The sequence below is a fragment of the Pipra filicauda genome, unplaced genomic scaffold (assembly GCF_003945595.2).
Source record: "Pipra filicauda isolate LSUMZ 115617 unplaced genomic scaffold, ASM394559v2 scaffold78_size3787270_pilon, whole genome shotgun sequence".
Taxonomy (NCBI): Eukaryota; Metazoa; Chordata; class Aves; order Passeriformes; family Pipridae; genus Pipra; species Pipra filicauda.
Window position 1 is genome coordinate 1,860,522 of NW_024104964.1, and position 25,118 is coordinate 1,885,639.

The following is a 25,118-nucleotide window of genomic DNA, read 5'->3' on the forward strand; positions in this document are numbered from 1 at the left end:
TGTGCCAGGGCCTCCCCACCCTCCCAGGGAAGGATTCCTTCCCAATATCCCATCTAACCATGTTCTTTGTCGTATGAAGCCATTCCTCCTTTTCCTGTCAATGTTACAGCACTGAAAACTTTGTTGTTAAAATATAATCCTAATTTTTCCCTTTAATTCCATAATTAAGTCTTTAAAGCTGTGCTGAGGTCCCTCTGTGTAGGCCCCTTTTCCCAGTGGCACTTCCCCACAGCCCTTGGAGTTTGATTCCCGTGCTCAGTGCCTGGGAAGGTTCCATGGCTGGGACATGAGTGGTCAGTGCCTGTTGAGCTTTTCGTTGCTCGGCGCGAGACCTCGGGAGTAAATTGGGAATATTGAACTTTTCGGAGCTGCCAGCAGTCAGACACTCCTGGAGCTTGGCACGGCAGTATTTTTGCCTTCCCTCTTCCCACACTGTGCAGTGGGAAGCCATTTATGGTAATTTGGCCTCCTTTGCACACAGGTTCTGGATGGGGGGTGCTCAGAACTGCTCTGCGGTGCGCGCCGGGATCAAAGCGGGGCCGTGGGAGCGCCGTGCTCTGACACCCACGGGGGGCTGTTGTGTGCATGAAACATTTATCACACTCCCAGCCTGGCAGCCGCAAACTCTGCGCTGGGGTAACGTCTTTTCATGCAAAACTGATCGGAAAAGACAATTGGAAGGAGAGGCTTGGGAAGGAGAGGCTTTGCTGCCTTTCCCCGGCGGCAGAGGGAAGGGTTTGACTGGGGGAAGGTTCCTGGGGCACATTCGGGGGGCGGGTCACGCTGAGCTGCCAAGGGTTTGGCTGTAAAGAAACAAATAAAAACATCTTAAAATGGTTTATTCTCAGCAATTGCTTCGATGTGAACACGTGAATGTTCTTTTTGTTTCGATTCTGTTGGGTTTTAACAACAGTTGGGACCAGTTGTGGTCCCATAACTAAGGGATAGGTTAATATTTGTAAATTCAGCGCTGACTTAATAGTGGGGACTAGTACACTACATTTCTTAATAGTTCCATGAACATCAACTCTTGTATTTAAGACTATTTGCTAAGAAAGTTAGGAATTACTATTAGAATATATTAGAATATATAAATAATACTATTAATATATAATTATATAAAATATATATCAATTATATATAATTAATTATATATTATATAATATATATCAATATATTAATAATAATATATTAATAATATATTATATATTAATTATATATAATTAATATAGATTATTAAATTACATGTTGATAATGTATAATTAAATATATAGTATTATATTAATTAAATATAGATATATACTAATCTATCTTAATAATATATTTATAGATAAATATATATAAAATATATAACATCTTTGCAGTATAAACCACTTTTTTTTCAAACAAAACTAAGATCCAATTATTAATTGATAGCATATTTCTTATAGTAAAGCAGGATTGATTATTCATATTTAGTGGAAGGTGTCTCTGCCCATGGCAGGGGGTGGAACTGGATGAGCTTCAAGGTACTTTCCAACCCAAACCATTCCAAGATATTGGCAGTTGCTGGCTCTGGGCACTAAATCTCAGGTGTTTCAGCTGCTTTTGGAGACTGAGAATAACTTTCTTGTTTCAAAGTGTATGAAATTAGTACATTTTCTTCCAGAGTTTGGTTATTAGAAAGTAGTTCTGATGTGCAAGGAATCTGCAACTGCTGTTTGTTAATGTGGTGAATAGACTTGCAAAAAAAGCTTTCTGTAAATAAAGAGGACTTAAAAATTGATTATTCTGTAGCTCTATTTTATCTTTCACAGAAAGAATCTCTTTTATCACCTGCCTCCTGCCATGGCCCTGAAAAAGGGTTTTGCCAGCAGGGAAAAATGAGAGGTGGGTCTGCCATTGGTGCTGTTATTTCTGAATGCTTTTTAGCCTGAATAGTATTGAGGATACTGCACAAAATTGTCCTAAAGCTCCCTGACTCAAAGAGTTGGAGCCATGGTGGTTTAAGGTTATGTGAGGAGCAGTGTTGGGTGGGAAAAAGAATATTTCTCTTTCAGACCAACTGGTGTCCAGCCACTTCCTTTGACTCCCTGTGGGCTTTGGAGGATCTTTAGGATGTATTGTCGTGGCAGAGGAGTTACTTACCCAGAATAAAAGCAAAATACCTCTTCTATTTATTTATTCATTCCTTCATTCTTCCTGCTTTCACCTTCCTTTCTATCTCTAACCCGAAGGCAGAGTCCAAATATGAAGATAACTAAAGAAGTCACCTCGTACTCGTGGTGGGTCTCTGAGGTGAGGTTTCTGCAGACAGACTGAGCAACTTTGCCTTTCGAAATCCTCGTTGTCTGGTGGAAGAGGAGCTGGGTGGTTTGGGCTGTTCCCATCCAGGTGCTTGGAGGAAGATTCCTGGGAGTATCCCGGACTCCGGGTGCTGAGGGCACGTGTGAGCACTTTAAGGATGAGAGAAAAGGAGTGGATGAGCTTTTCTGGCAGGGATGTTGAGGTGTTGAAGGCAGGAAGAGGCAGCCGAGAGGCCAAATGAGGACAGTTTCCTCTGCAGTGAGTCAGCCAAAGGCTAATGGGAAGCAGAGTGAGGGTTTTCCCTGGAAAGGACTGAGACCCCCAGATGCCCAGAGCAGCTCGAGGGTCACTTGCCTTTGACCGAGATTTGTTGCTATTGTTGTCTGAGCTGTGTTGGCCTTGTTTTTCTTTTTGTTTGCTAAAAATCCCCTTTTCCGACTCAAAAGCCTGGCCAGTTATTTAATGGGCTGTGAGGCAGCAGCATATGGGATGATTTCTTTTCACTACCAGACAGCTGGAAAACCCAGTGTGGATGGTACATGTCTGTAAATTGTCCAGGAGGTGTCAGGGAACCTCTGAGGCTGGAAACTAAATAGATTTTAGCCCAGAGTAACCGTTTCATTTTCATTCACTAAAGTACTTTCTGTGCTTAGCACAAAAATCTGAGTTTTGTGTTCCAGTTCTGTGGTTCAGACTGTCAGTTAGTGATGGTTGTTAGATGAGCTTCCCTGCTAAATTCGTGTACTATGTTGAGGGAATTATACTTCTCTGTATTTCCAGAAATAGGTTTTGGAATGCATTTGAAGGCAGTATCTTCAAAGACACACATTCTTTTTAAGCTGTTTAAAATTTTCCAAACTCTCCGCTCCTTAAAACTGCCAGCCACCATGATTGTCCTTTTGTAAGGATATAATTTGCATTATGTTGGGTTTTTAGTGGAATCATTCCTGAAATACAGGGCATTCCTGCTGGAAGGGTGTGTTGGTTGCCCACATGTGCAAACACCACAGGCTCTGAATGTAAACATGGAGTTTTGGGGTTTTTTTGTTTGTTTTTTTTTCCACCTTGCACTGTGAGAGCAGCTGACTATTGTTTTAATGGCCTCTCTTAATCTGTGCATGAGGAATCCGAGGGGAATGATCCGGAGCTGTGAAAATCCAGTTAGTGGGAGCTGTAATCTCTTTACTGGGTTTAAGGAGTTGGAGTGACACTGAGACACCCTGCAGATACTGAACAGCAGAGATACAGTAATCACCTCGCCCGGGCTCTGCCCAGCCTGCAACTGAACCCCCTTGTCCCAGCAAAAAACCAGGAGACCCCAGGAAAAACCCAACCCAACCCAACCAAACGACCTCCTCAGAGCAAAACAACCCCATCCAAAACACATGCTATTCTGAGGTGAAATTGAATTTCACATTAAAGTATTAAACTCTTTGTTCCACCTTTGTTTTTTGGGTAAAGAGTGCTTTTTCTGGAATGGGCATTCTAAAACATCCATTGCTTTTGATTGGGAAGGGAAGGAGGAGCATCTGTGCTTGAAGGAAGTATTTCTAATGCAGGTCTAATTTTGAATCTTTTTGTTATTTTGAATTGTGAAATAAGGTGAAAAACTTAAATGAAATAATCTAAATTGTTGATTAGTGACAGGACTAGAGGAAAGGGTTTTAAGTGGAGAGGGGAGAGATTTAGATTAGAGAAATTGTTCCCTGGGAGGGTGGGGAGGCCCTGGCACAGGTTGCCCAGAGAAGCTGTGGCTGCCCCTGGATCCCTGGAAGTGTCCAAGGCCAGGTTGGAGAGGACTTGGAGCAACCTGGGCTAGTGGAAGGTGTCCCTGCCCATGGCAGAGGGTGGGACAAGGTAACCTTTAAATTCCTTTCCAACCCAAAGCCTTCTGGGATTCCATGATTTGCTTCCAGGCTCTGGTTTCATCCTTGGCGTCTCCTGGTGGGAATGGGAAGATCCAGAGGAAGCATTTTAGCTGTGCTGGGGATTCTCCTGGATCCCGACTCGCTCCTCATCTGCTCCCAGCAGCTGAAGTTCTTGTAAGACAAGGCCCATTTAATGGTGAATTATGTTGGGAATGATTTCTTCCTGGGCTGAAATGGAAACACGAGCTCAGTCCATTCTCTCCAGATGGATTAAGGAATCGATCAGCGAGGGCTGACTTGGCTGCTCAGATCAGAACCTTTTGAGGCTGCTTAATGGGATCATGTCAGAGTGGGAAAAGGGGCTTTTCCATTGATTCTTCCAGGTGGACATTGCTCTGTGCTTTGAAAAATATTATGGAAATACAGACAATGGATTTATAGGAGAGGGTTTAGCAGAGTGATGGGGCATGGGGGGGACGTGTCTGTCTCTGCCATCTCCCTTTTCATTTCTTATTTCCTCCTTTTTCCCACCTCGTTAAAGTAAAAACCTTCCTCTCCTGGCCACATGAAATAGTGTTTAAAAAACCTGGATGAAATCTTGGGTAACGTTGGCACATGAGTTTCTACTGGGATTTAATTTATGGCAGGCCCTCTGTAAGTCAGGAGCATGAAGAGGGAAGAGGAGGAAGGGGTTTGTATGGAGTGGGAGCCATTAAATCTTATTTCAAAGGTCACAATGTGTTTTGTATTGAGGAGGACAAGAGATTAAAATCCACCAATTAATTTGTTTAAAAAACCAAACCAAGCTTTAGGCCCCAGAGCTTCTTGGAAGCTCTTTCCTTGAGCTTTAGAGGTTAGATAACAGAACTCTGCTCTGGAGAAATATCTGTATTGAGATTAATTGGAAACATTGGAGGGTTTACTTGCTTATTTTTAATAAGGTACAGATTAAAACGCAGTTTAGAAATGAAAAATAGTCACAGAAGCCCAATATTGAATGTTCCATATTGCACCATGTTAACTTTCAAATGTTTTTCTCCTCCCACCAACTCTCCTCAGTTGTATTTTCATCATGTAGAAGGCTGTAATATATAATTATAAAATCCTGACAGATTTTAGCTCTTGTTGCTGCATTTGAGTTCTGGCTTTTGGCAGCTTTTCCTGGCACTGCAGTTTAGCTTTCAGTCCTTTTCAGTGGTGGAAAGGCTGTGGGATGAGCCCAGGACATGGGGGGGTTCCTGGGTACCACTGCACATCCCTCTCCAGCCCATCAGTCTTGGCTGTGACTCCAAACTGGGAGTGATCTGAAATGGAACTTTAGGACTCAGTTGTGTGTGTCCAGCAGGGAAGGTGCTGGGAATTAGTGGGGACGAGTACAGACAATATTTTCAAAAATATATTCCCCTTCAGTGCTTTTCAAAGCTCTGTCTATTAAGCAATTCTGAAAATTTACCTTGCCTTGGATAAATGATCCTTCCAGTATGATCCTGCTGTAGGGGAGCACTTCCCTTTTCCTTCCACAACACCTTCTCATGTGGATAATATGCAGGGAAATACTTCTTTTAGGCGGTGTGGGAATAGACATTTTGGGAACACACATCTCATCTGAGCGTGGCAGTTCTCCCACATGATCCCAGAGATATTTCCTTCTGCCAGGAGAAATGAGGAGCTCAGTTTTCCGTGGAGCATCATCCTCCCTTTTCCTGGTGTGCCTTTAATCCCGCGCTGTGTTTGTGTAATGCAATAGAAATGTTGCTAACGTGATTAGACTTTTCTATCTTATTAGCTCCAATACTGAGCACAATAAAATGGAAAACTGTTTAAATGTTATGTTTAAGTGCTTGAGATAAGAGTTCTTGTAAATGAAATGTGATTACATTTCTGTAATAGATCTTCTCTGTCTGCTCGGACTTTGTTGAGCGATGTAATTCTTTGGGGATTGCTGGTTCCCAGTTTGATTTTTCTCTTTTTTTTTAGAACTATTACACAGCAGACAATGAGCAGAAATCTGTTGCAAACTCAGGGTTTCCTGTCTGAGGCAGCAAACCACGGCTCCCTAGTTTTCTTTGTGATAACCAATTTGAATTAAAGATAATTCCCCAACATCACCTTGAATTTCCATCTGTGTAACCCTGATGTTCTTAAGCGTTCTGCATTTACCTAATGCTCTGGGCTATTTTCCCTGAGCATGTATGGAAAACTGGGACTATCCTCCAACTGGAGATGATATGAATAACAATTGTTTGCTGATCTTCCCCTGTATCTCCCTGGATAACCTGCAGCCTGCAAAGGCTGAGGAAGTGGCAGATAGCTTTTGTCATCCCTTATCCGGGCTGTACACTTGTAAGGAAGAGCAGGGATAATCGCCTAAATATAATTAGGGGTTAAAAGAGGCCATGACTGTGATGTGGCAGTGAGACACCTTACTGTAGCAATCCTGTTTGCATTAGAAAAATAAGGTTGTCATATTGATTATTCAAATGAGCTTATATTGGCCATGGCTCAATGGCTGCGTCGCAGCTGAAGCACTCGCAGGTCCCAGCTTTTCAGAGCGGGCCCACGCTCGGAGCATATTTGATGTGCTGTCTTGTTTGCTCCTTTAAGGGGTTTAAAACCAGGGCTGGGGGAGTTTTGTGGTGAGGATGAAGGGTTTAAGTGACCACTGGAGAGGGGAGTGGAGCTTTGCTGGGTGGCTGTTAAACGCAGGCCGATGAATCTGCTTCGCGTCTTTGATGGAGTGAACGGATCTTGTTTGGGCATTAATTGACGTTCAGTTCAAAGTCAAACACAGCTAAAAAGAGTCAAGTATTTGCATTCAGATCAATTCCACATCCAAGAGATGGAGAATTCCCTCGGCTCTGACTTTGGGGTCTGTGTTTTCATTGTTAAAAAATATCTACCTGGTACTGGGCTGTTCTGGCTTCTCAAATCTTTCTGAGGACTTGGCTCTTTGTCCTTCAACAGTCACGTCTGCTGATGTCCTGCAAGTGGATGAGGTGCTCCAGGCAGTGCTGATTCCAGCCTTGCTCATTCCTCACGATGGATGATGTGAGTGCCATACATGGACTGGGCAGGAAAGCCTTTAAAAGGACCAATTTTTAATTCTTTTAAATTTTTTTTGGTGCCCCAAGAAATACGTGCTAGGCTCTGTCAGATGTACAAAGACCGGACATTTTACTGATGTTTTATCCTTGCTTTGTGCAGCTTCTGGCATTAAGATGTACAAGGAAGAGTCCACCTTAAATCCCACATATCAGACAGAGTTTGCAAATTTTTCTCCATGGTTGAAATGATTTCAGTTATTTTGTGTACAGTTTGAACATTGTTGTTCACTTTAGGTGTTGGCAATGCTGTGTTTCTTTCTGCTGCTGGGTAAAAATACATATAGAGATAACTAAACTCTTTTTCCCTCTGTTGCACACAGGTACAAGGTTTTCAACTTGATTTTTAACTTTTTTGAGTTGATTCTCCCAGTTTCTTCCGCTCTCTGGAGCTGGTGCTGGTGGAACAGTCACCCATCCTAACACCTGGGTGAGTGGAAGCCATAATGACCAGAGAAAGGCTATATATGTCTATATATTAATGTTGTATGTTATTTCTTTACGTTGTTGGAACATCCTGACCTGTTTTAAAGGACTGGAAATTATTATGCGCAAACATTGCCGGAACTTTCCAGTATCTTGCTGGAACAGAAAGTTAAGCAGTGGCTTATCCTGTCACCCATTGTGTGAGAGGCCACTCGGTCCTGGGCATTGTGTTGAACCCCTGAATGTGTTTGATTTCTTGGAATGGTTCCAGTTTCTGGCTCTTCTTTGCAAGACACCATAATTTTGTATATTAAAATTGCAACTTTCAGGCAAAACTGAAAATCTGGGAAAAGCCAATATAGGAGACTTTTTTTTTTTCCCCAGCAATATCGATTTGCTGTTTCTGTAGCTCACTCCGTGATTTTGCACAGTCATTCTGTTTTATGAATTTATTATATTATTTTTATTTAAGCCTGACTTTAATCTCTTTCAGAGCACAGGCACTCAATGTTCTCCACCACCTTCTGATCGTAGTTAGCAAATGATTAATCTTGTTCTGATTAACATCAGCGAGGCTGTCTGGGATGCATTTCTTACAAAGAGGGAAATAAGAGAACTATGGACAGTGTTGTAATAAAGTAGGGAAAAATCCTTAATTCTGGGAGCACACAGAGAGCTGAAATTTTCTGTTGGTGAAGGGGTTGCTGCTGGAGTGGCTGCTCCTCTTTGAGAAGTGATAAAAGCTGGATTCCCACAGAACTGGGACGGGCTCTGGGACTGACTCTACCACCCTGAAGGTGTTGGCCTTACTTTGCTGTAAAAAAAGGCATTTTCATGTAAACCAAACCCACTTTGGGCTTGTCTTAGAGCATCACTGCTTCGGGAATGGTTGGACTCGATGACCTTGGAGTTCTGTTCCTACCTTAGTGATTCTGTGACAACTAGAGGAGGGTCAGGTTGGACACCAGGAGGAATTTTGTCACAGAAAGGGTGGTCAGGCACTGGCAGGGGCTGCCCAGGGAGGTTTGGAGTGCCCATCCCTGGAGGTGTCCCAGGAAGGCCTGGCTGTGGCACTCAGTGCTCTGGGCTGGGGGACAAGGTGGGGATGGGGCACAGGGGGGATCCATGGGCTGGGAGGGCTTTTCCAGCCTCAGGGATTGCAGGAATTCCTTCCTGAGCAGCAGGTAGGTGAGTGCTGGAGGGGACATGTGACAGATAAAAGCATTTCCACTGCAGAGTTCAGTGTCCACACAGAGGGGGGTCAGTGGAGGTTCCATGTGTCTCCTTCCTAAAAGATGTGAACTGAGGGGAACTGAGCCAGGTACAGCTAAAAATACATGGATTAAGGTGACTTTTATGGACCAACAGACATCCAACTCCAACTTATTTCCCCAGAGAAGACCAAAGAGCAATGCTGGGAACTTGAATTGACTTTGATGGAGGCTGCAATTTGTTGGTTGGGTTTGTAACTCGAGGTGGTTGTTGGAGATTCGCTGGGTTTTTTGCAGATTAGGAATTCTTTTCTGGATCATCCACGTTCCCAGGTCTTTCTATATGCTCTGTGACTCCTCTGGAAGGATCTGGCCACTGATTTGTTCAGGGGTTTTTTTTGTAGAATGTTTCATTTCGCCTCTAAGATTTGCAGGTACAACAGGAAGTGCTGGTTTTAATCCTCAAGCTTCAAATTGCTTAAGATCCAAGTTTTCTTGGAGCCTGCCATGTTCATGGTACTTAATTTTTTCAGGAATCTCTTGGCTTTATTTAAAAAAAAAATAACCTTTGAGGGAAATCTTGGCTTTTTTGTGGGAAATCTTGGCTGTAGAACGAGACATGTTTTATATTTTTGTCTTTTTTTTTTTTTTAAACCTAATTTTGGTCCAATTGGTGGCAAATCAATAATGTGCAGTTCTAATATTTTTAATTTCATTGAAGAAATGCCAAAATCCAAAATGCTTAGCAAGGTTCTAGTGGGAGGTGTCCCGGGCTGTGGTGGGGGTTGGAACTGGATGGTCTTCAAGGTCCCTTCCAACCCAAACCACGCTGGGATTCTGTGATTTCTGGTCTAGACATTGGACTTTCTCTGGGAAGTGCTGGGAATGAGAAGCGCCAAGTAAAATAGATGATGTTGGTTTTTCGTGGCAGTAAAAGGTTAAAAGGATATTATTGAAGGCAAGAGAGTGAAATGAGTAAGACCAATGTGATGTGGTAACAACTTAATAGTGAAAGAAACGTGAAACCTAAAGGAGGTTTTGGTGCAACTCAACGAACACGAAGAGTTCAGAGAGAGTTTGAAGGTTTGGGGTTTTTTTTAGGCTGTGACATTTTCTAAAAAAAAAAACAACAAAAAACATAAATTGGGATTTAATGCCACTTGCAGATCTTGCCATGTCCTCTTCTCACCACAACATGTGGGACATCAAATTCTGGTGTTTTCAGCCCAGGCACATCCTGGATCCATCTGTTGCTTCTGGGGTTCCTCCTGCAGAAGATGTGCAATAAACACAAGGCCAAAAGCAATTTCAACTTTGATTAATTGTTCTCAGATAATAACAGACTTGTATTTTATGTAGTCAGAGGCCACTGCAAATTACTGGAGAAAGAAAGGACAAATAACCAAGGTACAGAGCAATTGGTGTTGGGTGTCTAGAGCTGCTGTGCAATTAGGGGAGAGTTAATTGCTCCTGGATTCCAGAGAACTCGTGGCCTTGTGAGATAATTGAGGAATGAGCCTGTTCCTACAATCCCCACGGGGCTGGTTTAGGTTCAAATCCTCTGACTTGGTCCAAGCGGAGCAGATTTTTTTGGGGCGACTCTGAAGGTCTTTATCCTTGAATTCTGAAATATTGAGATCAAGATGCACTTGAGTTTCTGATCCTTGTTATTCTGAGTATTTGAAAGTGCTTTTACAGCCTTTGGTGGTTTTGTGCCCACAGGTGACCAGCCTTCTTTTGGACTGAGTGCTGTAAAAACCAAGGTGGGCACTGCTGTGCACGGGACCACTTCAGTGATCCCTGTCCATCTCCTCTTCTGCCTGACTCCAGTTTAGCTGGAATGAGTTTGATTTGGGTTATTTTTCCTCACCTTTTCATTACTTTTAAAGGACTTTCAGGTGATTTTTGTCACTGTCTGTTAGGCTTGGGTTTGGTCAGGTGTGTTTGAGACTTGGAACGAATTTTTATTTTCATTTGATTTTGATGAAATGTTATTTCTTTCCCTTTATTTGTGGCCAAGGAACTAATTTCCTCTCAAGCCTGAACAACTTTACCTTTGTAAATTTTACACATTTCTCTTGCAGCACAGCCCAACGTGGAAGTTGTTAGGAGGAGATACAACTTCCTTACTGGAAGTTAGACTGGATTCTTGGAATGACTGTTTCACAGAAACCAAGAGACTTCCAAAGGTTTTCCTTAGGGCTACATTGAGTTGTGATGCAAAAAAAAAAAAAAAAAAAGTTTAATTGTGAAATAAAGCCTGAAACTCAAAGCTTTTATGACCAGAAGTTCTAAAAACTCTCTTACTGAGGGAGTCGAGGAGATAAAAACTAAATATCCTGAGATCAAGTAGATCTTTTCAGGAGAAGGAAAATTTTTACCTTGTCTGGGAATGGAAAGCTGTCTGACACTTCAACATATCTGAAACATTTAGGGTCTATTCCAAGTGTCTCCCTGTGTCCCTCAGGGAGGGAAATTGAGGCCGGATGAGAGAATGTCGAGGGATGAAACCAAAGGACCAAAACCAACTGCAGGGACACAAAGAGGGGCAGTGGGAAAACATTTCCAGTGGTGAGGCCTAAAAAAGCTCGAGGTTTTTGGGCTCAAATTGGATCAAATGCAGTCCCAGGCAGCGGAATTTCAGCCAAGTGGTGCTTTGTGGGCTCAGCTGAGCTGAGCACGGTGCCCAAAGTGCTGCTCTGGCCTTAATGTCATGGTGGAAACGTGGAACTACCTTTCCTTGGTCTTTGGCTTTAAAATCTGTGTGTCCTGAGGCTGTTGGGTCATCCTGGTCCTTCACCTGAGCTGCGGAAATCAATCAGTTGTTGGTTTATTGTTACTTGTTTTAATTAGTTGTTTGTTTTCCAGCAGTACCAGGGTCCTGCTGCTGCTGCTGGAGAGGGAGGAACCACATCCCAACTTGCTCCTGGGTTGCTCTGGGACTCCCTCAGTCTCACCTAAAGCCCTGACCTGCTCTTTGAAATCCATCTGGCACTTCCTATTCATTTCAGCTCCAAGTGCAGCATCTTTTGCTCCTTCATGGACCTTCCAAGGTCTTTCAAGGTCCTTCCAAAGTGTGGGAACTTTTAATTTTTATTTTATATTTATTTGCAGGAAGCAGAGACAGTGGGGCAGCGAAACCAACTGTTTTAGTGCTACACAGATAAAGGCATATCAGGTTTGGGTTTGTTACTCTGTGGTTGTTTTTTTTTTTTTAATTATAAGAACATCTCTCTGTTTAAAACCTTTGAAGAAACTTGTGAAGTGCAAAGAACAAAACCAAAGCTGATAAATTCTGGTGTTTAGATTTCTCATAAAAGAAACCCTTAATTTAAAGGAGTATTTGCCTGAGGGGCAGATGGAAGGAGTTTGTCTGACTTGTAGTGATGGGTTATAAAAACAATCAAAAATCTAAGTTATGCAAACAGGATAAGAAGTGATGGGTGAGGTGAGTCCCTGAGTTTGAGAAAAGTGATTTTGCTGATTAAAAAAGTAAATTAAAAATATGTACAGCTGTCTTTGCCATGGGTTATGGGTAACAGACCCAAGGCTGGACAAGCTGAACTCAGTTTAGGTATTAAATACAGATATTAGCTTTGTTCTGGGGGATTAAAGAAAGAAAGGAATTAAAGAGATTTGTGATTTGTTTCCCAAGTTAATATAAAAGCTTTAAATTGCCACTGTAGAATCACTAAGGTTGGAAAAGACCTCCAAGATCATCAAGTCCAACCTTTCAATATGAATATTCAGTAACAGAATGAGCATCTGCACAATGTAACCAAGGTTTTATCTCACAATATGAATTTTGAGCAGTGAGCCAGAGCAAGGAGTGTTTTATTCACAGAGATTGGTAGAAAGTTGGGTGCCAGCAAATAAGTTTTAAATGCTTAATAAAGTTCTATAAGATTTTCTCCTTTTGGGAAGAGTTCACAGCGCAGTCTTAAAAAATAATAACAATTAATCCAGATCAATTGGAGATTGCCTGGTTTCAGAGGCAGAATGCCTTTAATTGGTAGGTTTATTTTGATTGGATATTTAACGAGGAACTGGTTAATGTTTCTCTAAGCACAATTTTCATGAGCATTTAGTATTTTTTGACGAGTTTTTCTGAATTCAGACAGAGATGGAGCCGTTCAAATGCGGTGCTGTCTCAGTGTGGTGTAAAGTATTTACCAGAGATTATTCCAGAACTTGGTTAACGTGCACAGATAGTTCAAAAAAAGCCCCCCAACTAACCCCAAACTAAACAGGCTTGAGGTTTCCTTGTGGGATTTTTTTTTTTATCACCAGACTGAGGGCCTGAAGGAATAGAGGAAGTGAATGGCCACCAATGTATCCAAATATCTCATTTTGCCTCCGAGCAAGTGCCGGCAGATAAATGCCCATAAAGGGATTTCTTCCTTAAGCCCCATGGATTTTTTTTTTCTTTTTTGCAACTTTTTGTGCGAGTTAGAAATGAAAACCATTCATCCAGTGCCCCAAAGAAGGGCCTTATTGAATGGAATAACAGTGTAATGTACCATTGAAGGCAGGATTGAAAGTGATTATCTTGTTAACTCTTGACAGTTCCCGCCAGCTTGAAATAGAACTGGCAGCTTGATTTGCAAATGAATTAGAGCTTTTTCATTTGCTGCCAGGATCATCTTTTTATATTCTGATATGACAGATGCTATGTTCCAGCCCTTTGTTTCCCCTCACTTTCCTACTTGCAAACCAAAAACAAAAGATTACGATAGTCGTTTTATTTGCATCTTTTTCTCTGGGAGTTTTATTCTTTGTCTGGAAGTTTTTAAGCTCCGATTTTTTTGTTGTTGTCGTCGGAGAATGGCATTGTTCCCGCGGAATAAAATTTCATTAGGTTAAGTACAGTAGTAATTGGGTGAATGAGGGGGATTTAGAAGCTTTCAGAAAATGGAAAATTGATTGTAGTCAAATTGTTTTAGTGCTTAGAATGTTTGAGTTTCCTCCCTGCCTTGCACTCGCGGTGGATATTCCTCAGTTCCGCGAGCGGGGGGGGGAAATCTCCCGGTTCCAATATTTATCCTGCCAGTATGCAAATAGAAATACATGTGTAATTAGTTCCAGGCTTAATGCTGATCAACTGTGTTTATATTCCAGAGCCATCCAAACACAGATGGGAAGGTGCTGGGTATGATAATTACTGTGCACTCTTTCTATGTTCCTCATTAACCTGTAACACTCGCTACTAGTCCGGAGAGTTTTTCCTGTAGTTGTGCTTCCCAACATTAAAACTTGCTGGGCTTTGTTTAATATTCAGCCCAGCGTTCTGGGCATTTACAAAGCTGGGCTTTTTGCTACTTTTCTAATCTGTTTTGTACTTTGAGGCTAATTAGCAACACTTCCGACCAGCGCCGATGGCCGTGCTGGAAATGTTTTCCTCCACTTTCACCTACAGGATGTGTTTTAATTGAATATCTACGAAATAATATTACAGAGAAGGTAAACCAGGCCAAAGTTGTCTAATTTATTTAAGGCTGGTTAACGCAGACAGTGACATTCCGAAGCCTGACGCTTCATCATTTGTGTTTGCTGGGAATGCACACGGGGATGAAGGAGGTTTGGCTCCTTGGGAAGGGAACCCTGAGCGTGGAACAGGAGGGCAAAACCCACACAACCAAAACCCAGGGGGAAAAAGCAACCAAACCTCACTCCGTGGGTGAAAGCTCCAAGGAAAACTGAGGGGGGAAAAACCAACCAAACCCCACTCCACGTATGAAAACTCCAAGGAAAATTTGGGGCAAATGCCAACCAAACCCCACTCCATGTATGAAAACTCCCAGGAGTTGCATGTTCTGAGGTCCTTGCAGTTGCCAGGTTTAGTGAGGAGCGGCTTGAACTGGCCTCCAGGATAAAGAAATCTGCTTTGGTAATTCCTGGTATTCCCATGTCTGACCTGAAGTCTTGATAGAGCCCAATCAGGAGATTTTGGGGAGTTATTTTGGCTCTTGTTTATCTGAGAAATACGTACAAAGGAAAGGAAATATTTTTGTAGGGTCCATTTGGAAATCCTGATTCTATCTCTGGTTTTCCCCCCTCTGTTTAGCCTCAGTATTTATTTCAGTTGCATAAAATCTTGGATTTTACTCTGTCAGTCGGGGTTATATATAAATATATATTTCCCCCTCTTGAATATTTGATAGGGTCTCTTGGGTAGCGATTTTCCTTCTCTCTAGGATAACATATTATGGAAATTGTTTCACCTTGTGTCCTGTTTGAAGTCCCTGGTTTTAGCATGATTCAATTTACCTTTCATTATATTCCACTGAGTTCCTCAGCAGTCCCAAGTTATTCCAATGTGTTTGTGTAGGGGGTGACTCCTGCTTTTCTTCCTGCTTTTTCTAAGTGACCTTCATATGATCTCCTTGAGTCTTTATGGCATTTAAATTTATTAGTAATTGGCCAAACCTCTTAGTGCTTTTTCCTGACAGGAGTGAGGGGTCCACTGAGCCAACCACCACCAGCTTTGGGGGCTTTCCAGGATAGTTTCCTGATATTTTCCTGACACTTTGAAGCTGATATTAAGTAAGGGAGAACAAGATTCCAGTCTTTTTGGAAAATATGGTGGGTGTTTTTCCTAGCAGGGTATAGGATTCCCCAACCATTCGCTGCTCTTGGTATGTTTTTTGTGCAGAAAAGATTAGAAAAAGCAGATGTGGTCTCAGAAATTGTGAGATATTGGCCTTTAACCTCAGTGCTGGGAGAGAGGATCTTGCCACAGGTTAGAAATGGGGGATTTCCATGTTCTGAGAGAGAGAGGAGAGAGTTACCAGCTGGTGGTGATGCCGTTTGCTGGGATTTATTCAGAAATTTGGTGTATTAACAATGCTGCTGGATTAAGGGGTGTCATAAGTTCCTTATCTGAGCCTGATTTAGATGAGTTTGATCTTATTTACCTATGTCTCCTTTCAACACTGAGCGTAGGGAGGAGGCAGAAGGGACCAGGCCACCTCTCCAGGTGGGTTTCACGTGTTCATCTCTTTTTGCTTTGCTTGCATTGGTGTTTAATGTCTTATCACCTGCTGAAGTTCCTGAAGAGATTCAGCTGTTTGTTTTGAGGTTGTTTATCTAGAATGGTAGATAAACATCTAAATAATTGATCTGAAATAGCAGATAAAAGTGGGGATCGATAACATGCCAAAGAAAAATAGGAGGTGTGGGGGCTGCTCAGAGGAAGATTTGTAAGGAAGGCTGAAGGTTAAGGGGAGGATAAAGAACAGGAAAACATGAGGTTATTCCAGGAGCACCTTCTGCTGTGAGGCTCTTCATCCAAGAGGAATAGTGGGACAAAAGGGGATTATTTCAAGTGATACCTGACAGATTATTGACAGCGTTATGTGATGTGCTTGGGGAATGATCCAAGAAAATTTGAAGGGTGAGAGAGCTCTGTGAGAATCATCTGTGTGCACTTGGGATGATGCTCCTGATCACCCCTGACACGCTGGCGCTTGGGAGGGGTGGAGTGAACAGGCCCCTGTTGGGAGGGTTTGGTGGCCTGACCCCAAACGCTGGGTGTGACCTTTGTGCTGCAGCTCCTCGTTAGTGTTGAGGACCTGGGGGGAGTTCTGCCAAAGGCCTCGCTAATGATGAGGTGATTTATTGATCCCTTTGGCTCCCCAGGGGCTGAATCAGCCACGGGGATGTTTCGGGTGGAGTTCAGGCCACCAGGACGGGCAGGGGCTGGAGCAATTCCCTGGGAGGGTCCTGAGGGACTGGGGAGGGTTCAACCTGGACCAGAGGGGGCTTTGGGGGCACCCCATGGCACCCACCAGCCTGAGGAGGAGGGAGGTCACCGAGGAAGGGGATTTGGGCTCTTTGGAGTGGTTTGTGGTGGGAGGAGAGATGCAAAACCACAAGTGTGTGGAGCAGAGAGAAAGGAAAGGTGCTCCCAGTGAGGACCCTGGATCAGCAGGACACGTTCCTCCTGGAACTGGGCTTCCAAGGCCAGCCTGGATAAGACTCTGCACCCTCCAGAGGCCCTTCAACCCAAATTATCCTGTAATATCCATAGGTACAGACAATCCATAGAATTATTCCATGGCCTATGGATTCGAACCCAAAAACCATGGCAAAGAAAATATGTGTTAGATCTACAGTTCCTGGGTGAAACTGCTCTGAATTTGCTAACAAGTAAATGTTATGTGATATCTTAGGCTACTTTATAATACCTAAATTTGGGCATTTTGAAGACATCGCACATTTTCCAGCTCTCTTAACTAATAGTTGCTTTGATATGGGGACTATTTTTAGGAACATGAATATATTCCAGACTAAAATCATGATTTCCAGCAAGTGCTGGTGAATATTTTTAGTTTAGTTTACTGGCAAAGGCAGCAGAACCTCTAAGTTAACACCACCTCAGTTACCTACTCTGGGTTTAAATAATCCCAGTCCTGGCTAAATTTATGGAATCCCAGAGTAGTTTGGGTTGGATGGGACCTTAAAGATCATCCAGTTCCACCCCCTGCTGTGGAAGTTGCTTAATTGAATTCTTGGCTTGTTGTTACAGGTCCCTCATGACCATGATTCAAATGGAGCTGGAATTTCTTCCCCTGGCAATTCTGAAACATTTGGATTAGCCTGAGTGTTATGTTTGCTGGTTTAATGTATGATTTTAAATGCTTATCAACTGGTATTTTACAGCAAAAATCTTGGCTGTAGTGGGGAAACACCATTCCAGAGCTTTTTTGGTGGGGAAAAAAGGAAAACTCCAGAATAAAATCAAACTTGCCTAATGAACCAAAAAAATAACTGTGGGGCACTGGAAATGATATGAAAGGCAAATATGGACTTTGGTGTGTGGAGTAAACAGTAAAATGGAGTAAAACATTATTGCTGATGGTGATATCAGATTACTAAAACTTCGTGGTGTTCTTTTGTCTGAGTTTGGGAATATTGGATGTGCATAAAGCTGCTCTTGGCTGTTATTTGTGGTGATTTTTGGGTTCAGATTTTCTGCAGATGTTAAAGGTGAGGCAGAGCCGTAGCCACAGGTCTGGTTATGCAGAGAGAACAGCTGGAATAGAGGATGGATGGGACTCTTATTTGTGTAATATAATAGAAACAATACAATTATATAGTATATAGAATTGTTTGATATATTATAATCTGTAGCTTAACTAAAAGATCAGGTTCTGCCATGGCTGCACTGGTGGCTCATTGATCCCCAGCAGCCTCCAGCTGGGAAGGGTTTTCATTGGAAGTGACAGGTGCCCCAAGGTTTATTTAGGACAAGCTCAGCCTTGTCCTGGTTAGTTTGATAATGTTTTCCTTATGGATGTTCAACCAGTGCATTTCCTGTGTTAGGGCCTTGTGTTACACCAATATTCCTGTCTGTGCTGCCTCAACTACAAATTGGATGAACAGCCAGTGACACTTTTTCAATATTATTACATTAAACCAAGTGGATTTTGATTGATAACCTAATATTCAACTAATGCAAAACATCAATCATGGCAAGTATATTAATTATTTAATATTGCAGTCTAATTCAGAAATCGATGTGCTGCAGGAGGGGAAGGGAAACTCGCTGTTCCCACAAGACTTGAGGCAGGGAATGATTAAAAAAGAACCCCCCTCCCAAACCCTGCTGTACTTGTGTGTGTTGGTTCGATACAAATCTTTATTCGTTTGCCAATAATCTCGTCGCATTTTCCACTTCAGGACCTTTTTTATCAGTTTTGAGCCCTCTAATTGAATGAAGGTTGTTCTCAGCACAGGGCAGGGGGACCTGCACAAATATTGATGGCGGGGACGGCGCAGGATGGGCCTGGGAGCTCCTCCTGCCATGTCCTGCATCCTGCTCCCAAATAATCCAGTCCTTAAAGGCCTTTAGCACCTGAAAAATAGATCAGAAAATCATGGAATGGTTTGGGTTGGAAGGGAACTCAAAGCCCCTCCAGTGCCACCCCTGCCATGGGCAGGGACACCTTCCACTAGCCCAGGCCCCCATCCAACCTGGCCTTGGACACTCCCAGGGATGAGGCAGCCACAGCTTCTCTGGGAATTCCATCCCAGCCCCTCCCCACCCACACAGGGAGGAATTTCTCCCCGGTATCCCATCCAAATCTTCCCTTCTTCATCTTAAATCCATTCCCTTGTCCTGTCCCCCCCATCCCTTGTCCCCAGTCCCTCTCCTGCTCTTGGAGCCCCTTTGGGCTCTGGAAGGTGCTCTAAGGTCTCCCTGGAGCCTTCTCTCCTCCAGGCTGAAGATGTGGGAGACAATTTCTGTTTAAATGTTATATGGCTGAGATCAATACATTCTTCTTTCAACATTCAAACTGACAGTGTAAGGAAAGTGCATCTTTTTCTGTCGCTTCATTAATGACCTTTAAATAGAAAAAAACCCTGCCCAGCACATTTTTGGAAAGCTCCGCGAAATTATAAATAAAACCTTGCTGTAAAAAGTCTAAAATACAGTACAGCAAGGTGGTAAATGTGTAATTGCAGGTAGGCTTGTTCAATATTTAGTAAAATATCCTCCATTTGGCCATTTTTGGGTGTAAATTCACGTTGTGCCTCTCACAGCCTTTTGAAGGGAGCAGAGCCTGGGGCTGGCACCCTTTGCTGGCTTGGGAGAACCCAGCTGGGCTTTTGCTCCTCTGCTTCGATAGAGCTGAAAAATTACTGAAAAATTGATATTCTAAATTCCTCCTGCACTGTATAGTTCAGTAACTGGTTCCCTGAAACCCTCGTGGGTGGTTTCTCCTTGTTTGCCACGGGAACAACCCCCTTCCCCAGGAGGGGATGGTTTTGGAAGTGGGTAGAACCTGGAGTCAGTGGAAATGGAAACCAGTCCTTGTTCAGTGGTTTGAGATTTGGAGACTTTGAATTTGTTTACATCTTTTTTTTTTCCATAGCAGGCCGTGTTAAGGATTAATTTTCCCTCTGAATTCTTGCTTTTTCAGTGTTTTTCCTTTGATAGTTGGGTCCATTCTTTTTGCAGCTGCCTTTATGCAACGTTCCTGCTCATTTTCTACCTGTACATTTGGATTTTTTCCAGCTGTCAGGAATCAAATGCAAAGTTGCAGCGTGGCTGCCACGACCCCAGAGCTAATATACAATTCATTCACTCCATCACCTTGTAAATGGGCACAGAATTTTATTATTCAAGCAGTGGCAAAGCAGGACCAGAAGCCACCAAATGTGGGTTTGATAAATAGCCCCGTGCCCTGTCCTGGTGGATTATTTCCAGTAGAAACAATGGGATAATTACATTAAAAATGTTAATTTTAAATGCGTGTCCTGCTGCAGTTTGTAGCAATTTAAAGGCAGGTAATGTTTGAGGGTTTAAATAATGAAGGTAATCAATATTTTTTAGGTATTACAAGTAAATACATTTATTAAAAGTAAAAATTTTATATACTCAAGTAATTACACGGCTTTGCCATTTCCCAGTTAAACATAAATCGTTGCAGACAAGGGTTTAGCAACTATTTAGAACTTTTGTTCTTCTGTTACAGGGACTCTGGAAACATCAAAGCTGGATTAGAACATCTGGTAAGTTTTAATTTTCTCTTGAACATTTGCATCATCTTTGATATCTGCATTCCAAATGAACACTTTTGAATGAGCTTTGAATACCTTGAATTGAGAAAGTCAACCATTTCCCAGAGGGTCAGCCTACTGTTATTATGTGAAGGCACTCACATTTCCATTTATCTCCCCATTTCAAGGGAATTTTTAATTTTTTTTAAATTACTTTTTTTTGATGTCGAGATGAAATAAACGGGCCTACAATCCTCGGATTGATGATTGCCTTCATTATAAACAAAACTTGTTTGGTGTTGGATTTTTGGCATATCCTGATCTGAAAACAACAAACTTGTGATTAAAAAAAAAAAAAAAAAAAAAAAAAAAAAAAAGAGAGAGAGCCAGAGACACAATCAAATATTCCATGCATAAATATGGTGTGTTTTAGTCATTTGGAGGCTTTGAAAGAAGTGCACAGCTTTGTGTTTTCTCTTGTCTTTGCTTTATGAATAATGGATCGGCTTAAATTCCATTCAGTGCTGCGGCAGAAAATAATAATTGAGGTGCAAAATATTTTTGGGTTAAGTAAACATATTAAACCAAGTGGTGGCAAGCCAGACTTAGCATTAAAAACCCATCAGTTGATCAAAACTGGAGGAAATACAATATTGTCACAAGTCAGAAGCTGGTTGAGCCTCGGATGGTTGTACCAGCAATCCCTGGAACATTAAATAGTTCATTTAAACAGGTTCTTAAATCCCATTAAGTTAAAATATTCACTGTTAACGACACGTCTGGCTCAGTCCATCGTGAGGAGTGTTTAAATTGCTGTTTGATTTTATCATGGAATGTCTAAACAAGCCACACTGTCCCATCCTGCCATGAAAATCGAGCCTCGATGCCTCTATCACACGAGTGTTGGGAAAAATCTCTTGTTGCTTCCCATTTTGGGAACCACTCTGGGAAATATGATTTGTAGGAGCCTGGGTACCAATATCTCCCTGCAGTGCCATGGGATGGGAAGGATGTATCTCCTGGCACAGGTGTCAGCAGTTCCCCTTCGCAATGGTGGCCCATGAAATGTTCTCCTGCTGCTCCTGGAGTTTGAATCTGCAAATGGAACAAAGAGCCAGGTTTTTAGAGCAGTTGGAAAATCCATCTTGTTTGCTGCTTCCAGGGGTGTTTCACGTGCAACTTGAATCTCTTAAATATGTTTTGGAGGTGTTTCCTTGCTCTGCTGGTGTCAGGGAGCTGTGATCCGACGGGTTCCCGGGATTTTTCTCGTGTGTTCTGTGCCTTGACAGATGACCATGGCTGGGACTCGTTCTCAGCTGGGGTTTCTGTGACAGCCTGAGCTGCAGGGCTGATTTATAACAGCACCTCATACCTGGAGGTGGGAAGGAAGAGGCTCTGGGGGTTTGGAGTGGCCTGGGGAGGTGGGGATCAGGAATAGAGGTCACTGGTGTGCAGAGTTTCCCTGGGATTGGGGCAAAGTGTGCCGGAAATCTCCTGTGCAGAGTGGTGGTACCTGAGCTGCTGTACAGGGTAACTCCCTCTGTGTTTGACTAAAGTTGTGGCTTCGTTAAATTTAATTTAAGGGAACTTAAAGATCACCCAGTACCACCCCCTACCAGGGCAGGGACACCTTCCACTAGCCCTGGTTGCTCCAGTCTGACCTTGGACACTTCCAGGGATCCAGGGGCAGCCACAGCTTCTCTGGGCAACCTGGGCCAGGGCCTCCCCACCCTCACAGCTTCCCTTTTCCCACCCTCACAGTGAGGAATTTCTTCCCAATATCCCATCTAGCCCTTCCCTCTGGCAGTGGGAAACCATTCCCTGTGTCCTGTCCCTCCATCCCTTGTCCCCAGTCCCTCTCCAGCTCTCCTGGAGCCCCTTTAGGCCCTGCAAGGGGCTCTCAGCTCTCCCTGGAGCCTTCTCTTCTCCAGGTGAGCACCCCCAGCTCTCCCAACCTGGCTCTAGAGCAGAGGGGCTCCAGCCCTTGGAGCATCTCCGTGGCCACCTCAGGACTCCTTCCAATGTCTTCTTTCATTGGAGTAACCAGAAAAAACCCCACAAACCCCAAAGAACCAAAACCCCCAAACAAAACAAGCCACTCCTTTATTAAGTGTTCACATTTAATGTTACTTCTTTATTGGTAATTTTAGTATTTATTTAAGTATCATAAATGTTGCTTCTTTGTTGTTAATATTTATTTACCAGCTTTCACAATTTTTTTCTTGGAGTTTGATTTCAGTGTCACCTCTCCCTGATTGTCACTGTCTCAGTTTCTGGTGGTCACAGCTTGGTGGTCCCTGGCTGGCCCCTGGACAGGGATGTCTGAGAGAGTTGTTGGCTTTCTAATGAGCTGTAAAACCAAGCAGCCAATTATTTGTGCTCACAAACAATTAATTAACGCTCTTAATAGGAATAATTATGTTTGTCTTGCTATGCTGGCAGAATTCCATGCTGGTCAATTATATTCTGCAGGCTGGAATTGTCTCTTGCTGTAGCAGTGTCAGGGTGAAGGGAGGGTTGGGATTTTCCCTGTTGAAAGTGTATTATTTGAAAACAAGCTATTTCACTATATATTTTTTTTTAAACGAAAAGCATTCTTTCTCGTGTATCCTAATCATTAAACCTGAAAAAAATTCCCTAAGGGAAACCACTGTGGTGTTCCTGGGAATTACAATTTTCATGCCCCTTGGTTTCTGACCAAGTTCCCCTCCTGGGTGAGATCCCTGAGGAGGCACCTCTAGTCCAGAAGAGAAGGAAGCCTTAGAGAAGAACAGGAACGTGCTGCTGGGGTACAGTTATGGCAATTTGGCATGGAATTTGGGTTTTCTCCATAAGAAAACAGGGGATTCTGTGAAGTCTCCCCCTCTGGCACAGGAAGAGCCACATGGGCAGGGTGGGTGTGGGTGGATATGAGTGGATTGTCTGAACTTCATAACCTGCTTTTCTTCTCATTTGGGCAACGGGATCAAAACATCCCAAATCCCAGACTGGCTTAAAGCTCATCCAGTGCCACCCCCTGCCATGGACAGGGACACCTTCCATAGACCAGGTTGTTCCAAGCCCTGTCCAACCTGACCTTGTGATGGGACCAGAATCTTTATCCTGGAGCTGCTTCAGGAAGGAGTTGTGCAGAAAGTCTCTAAGAATGGGAAATTATCCTGAAAGTAAAATGTGGAAGTGAAATCCTTTTCTGTATGAGGTTAGTGGAAGGGAAATGGTGCTGGTGGTGTCAGAACCCTTGGAGATCATGGTCTGTAGCTTGTGGTGCCATAAAAAATGCTGATGCATTTATTTCCTTCCTCACTCCAGTCATCCACATCTCGTTTCTTGCATGTGCACAGAGTTGAGGCCTTTTACACGTGACATGCTTTGCTTATATGAACTCTTCAGTCACTGCTACTTGTTCAGGTGAATATTAAACTTGAATCTTCAACCCTCTGATTTTCATCCCTTATTAATTATAAGGGATAGTTTCACTTTAAGATTGATACATGTAACTCTCAAAGGATTCTTCCCAATGTAAATCCCTAAAATGAGTTCTCCTGGCAGGTCATAGTTGTGCTGAGCACTGAGATTTCCAGTTGAAAATGTTGTCCCAGTCTGAGAGGAAGAGATTGAGGGCAGGGGATGGAGGTCAAGGTGATTTTTGTGTCCAGAACATGCCTGGGGACTTCCCCTTGGGTGACCTGAAGTGCCACCAAGTTTCCAGCCCTCGCTTCCCAAAATCAGGGATGGCAGCAGCCTGGGAGGTGCTTTTTGAGGAGCAGTGCCAGGGCTGGCTGTGTCCCCACTGAGAGGGTCCCCGTGGTGTCCCCGACCTCGGCAGTGGCCCCTCAGCCAGGGTCGGCGTTTAAACACTGTCCCTCCTCTCAGCAGTCTGTTGGAAACCTTTCCAGCTCCTTCAGAAGCTTTGGATCGGGTTCATATTAGGCAATCACGCAGCAGAAGATCAATGGCTTATGAATATCCATGGAAAAAGCCATTCTGTTTGGCTCCATTTGCCTACGGGGATGAAATACGGGCTCCTCCTCCAGAGGGGCTCTGGAGATCCGAAGGATTTGTGGAGAACCCACTGTCCTGAATATGTATTAAATTAATGTGCACACACCACTTTTATTTCTTCTGAGGGTTTTGCGCTTTCAGCTCCAGATATTCATCAAACAACTGTGGTATCAAGCTATCATAGACAGAATATGTTAATGGGGGACTATTCAAAGGGTTGAAATAGTTTGTTGTTACAACAGCGACAAATTTGGTCTAAACTTTGTAAAAGAACCCAGTTTTACCCTGTCACTTTGCATTAGCAGCCACCTCTGAAACCAGAGCAACTCCACATGAAACAGCGCCGGAGGCTTTAATGTCTTTGTGTCTTTATTAAAAAGTAAACTTTGATCATCCTCGTTTAATAATGTGCCTCCACCAGGTTTGGGGACCACTGACCTTTCACCCACCTGACCCTCGGGCCTGGTATTTTTTTTAATTTCGCTTCGTCATCCCTTCCGTATTCGCTCCAGGAATTTGACTCCCGTAAATTTGACAAGGCAGGCCGGAGTGTCGTCATGGGTGGATGATGGGACCGATGGGAGGGAGTCAATAAGTCCATGAAATATCCCGAGTATCACTTCCCTTGGCATCCTCCCCAAGCCCCGACCCCGCGATGCGATGGGGGCCGATGAGAAGCCGCCGAGGTTCGCGCGGCGCCCCGTTAGACGAGAGCGGCG

General features: G+C 43.2%; 1 protein-coding gene across 1 annotated transcript in view; it reads left to right on the plus strand.

Annotated features, from left to right (window-relative positions):
* RSRC1 (arginine and serine rich coiled-coil 1) overlaps window positions 1–25,118 on the plus strand; it is a 108,072-nt gene that overhangs the window by 31,269 nt on the left and 51,685 nt on the right. The window contains exon 5 of the mRNA XM_027730390.1: window positions 20,373–20,409. Within this exon, the coding sequence (XP_027586191.1) occupies window positions 20,373–20,409 (37 nt within the window). The remainder of the gene's footprint in view (window positions 1–20,372; window positions 20,410–25,118) is intronic.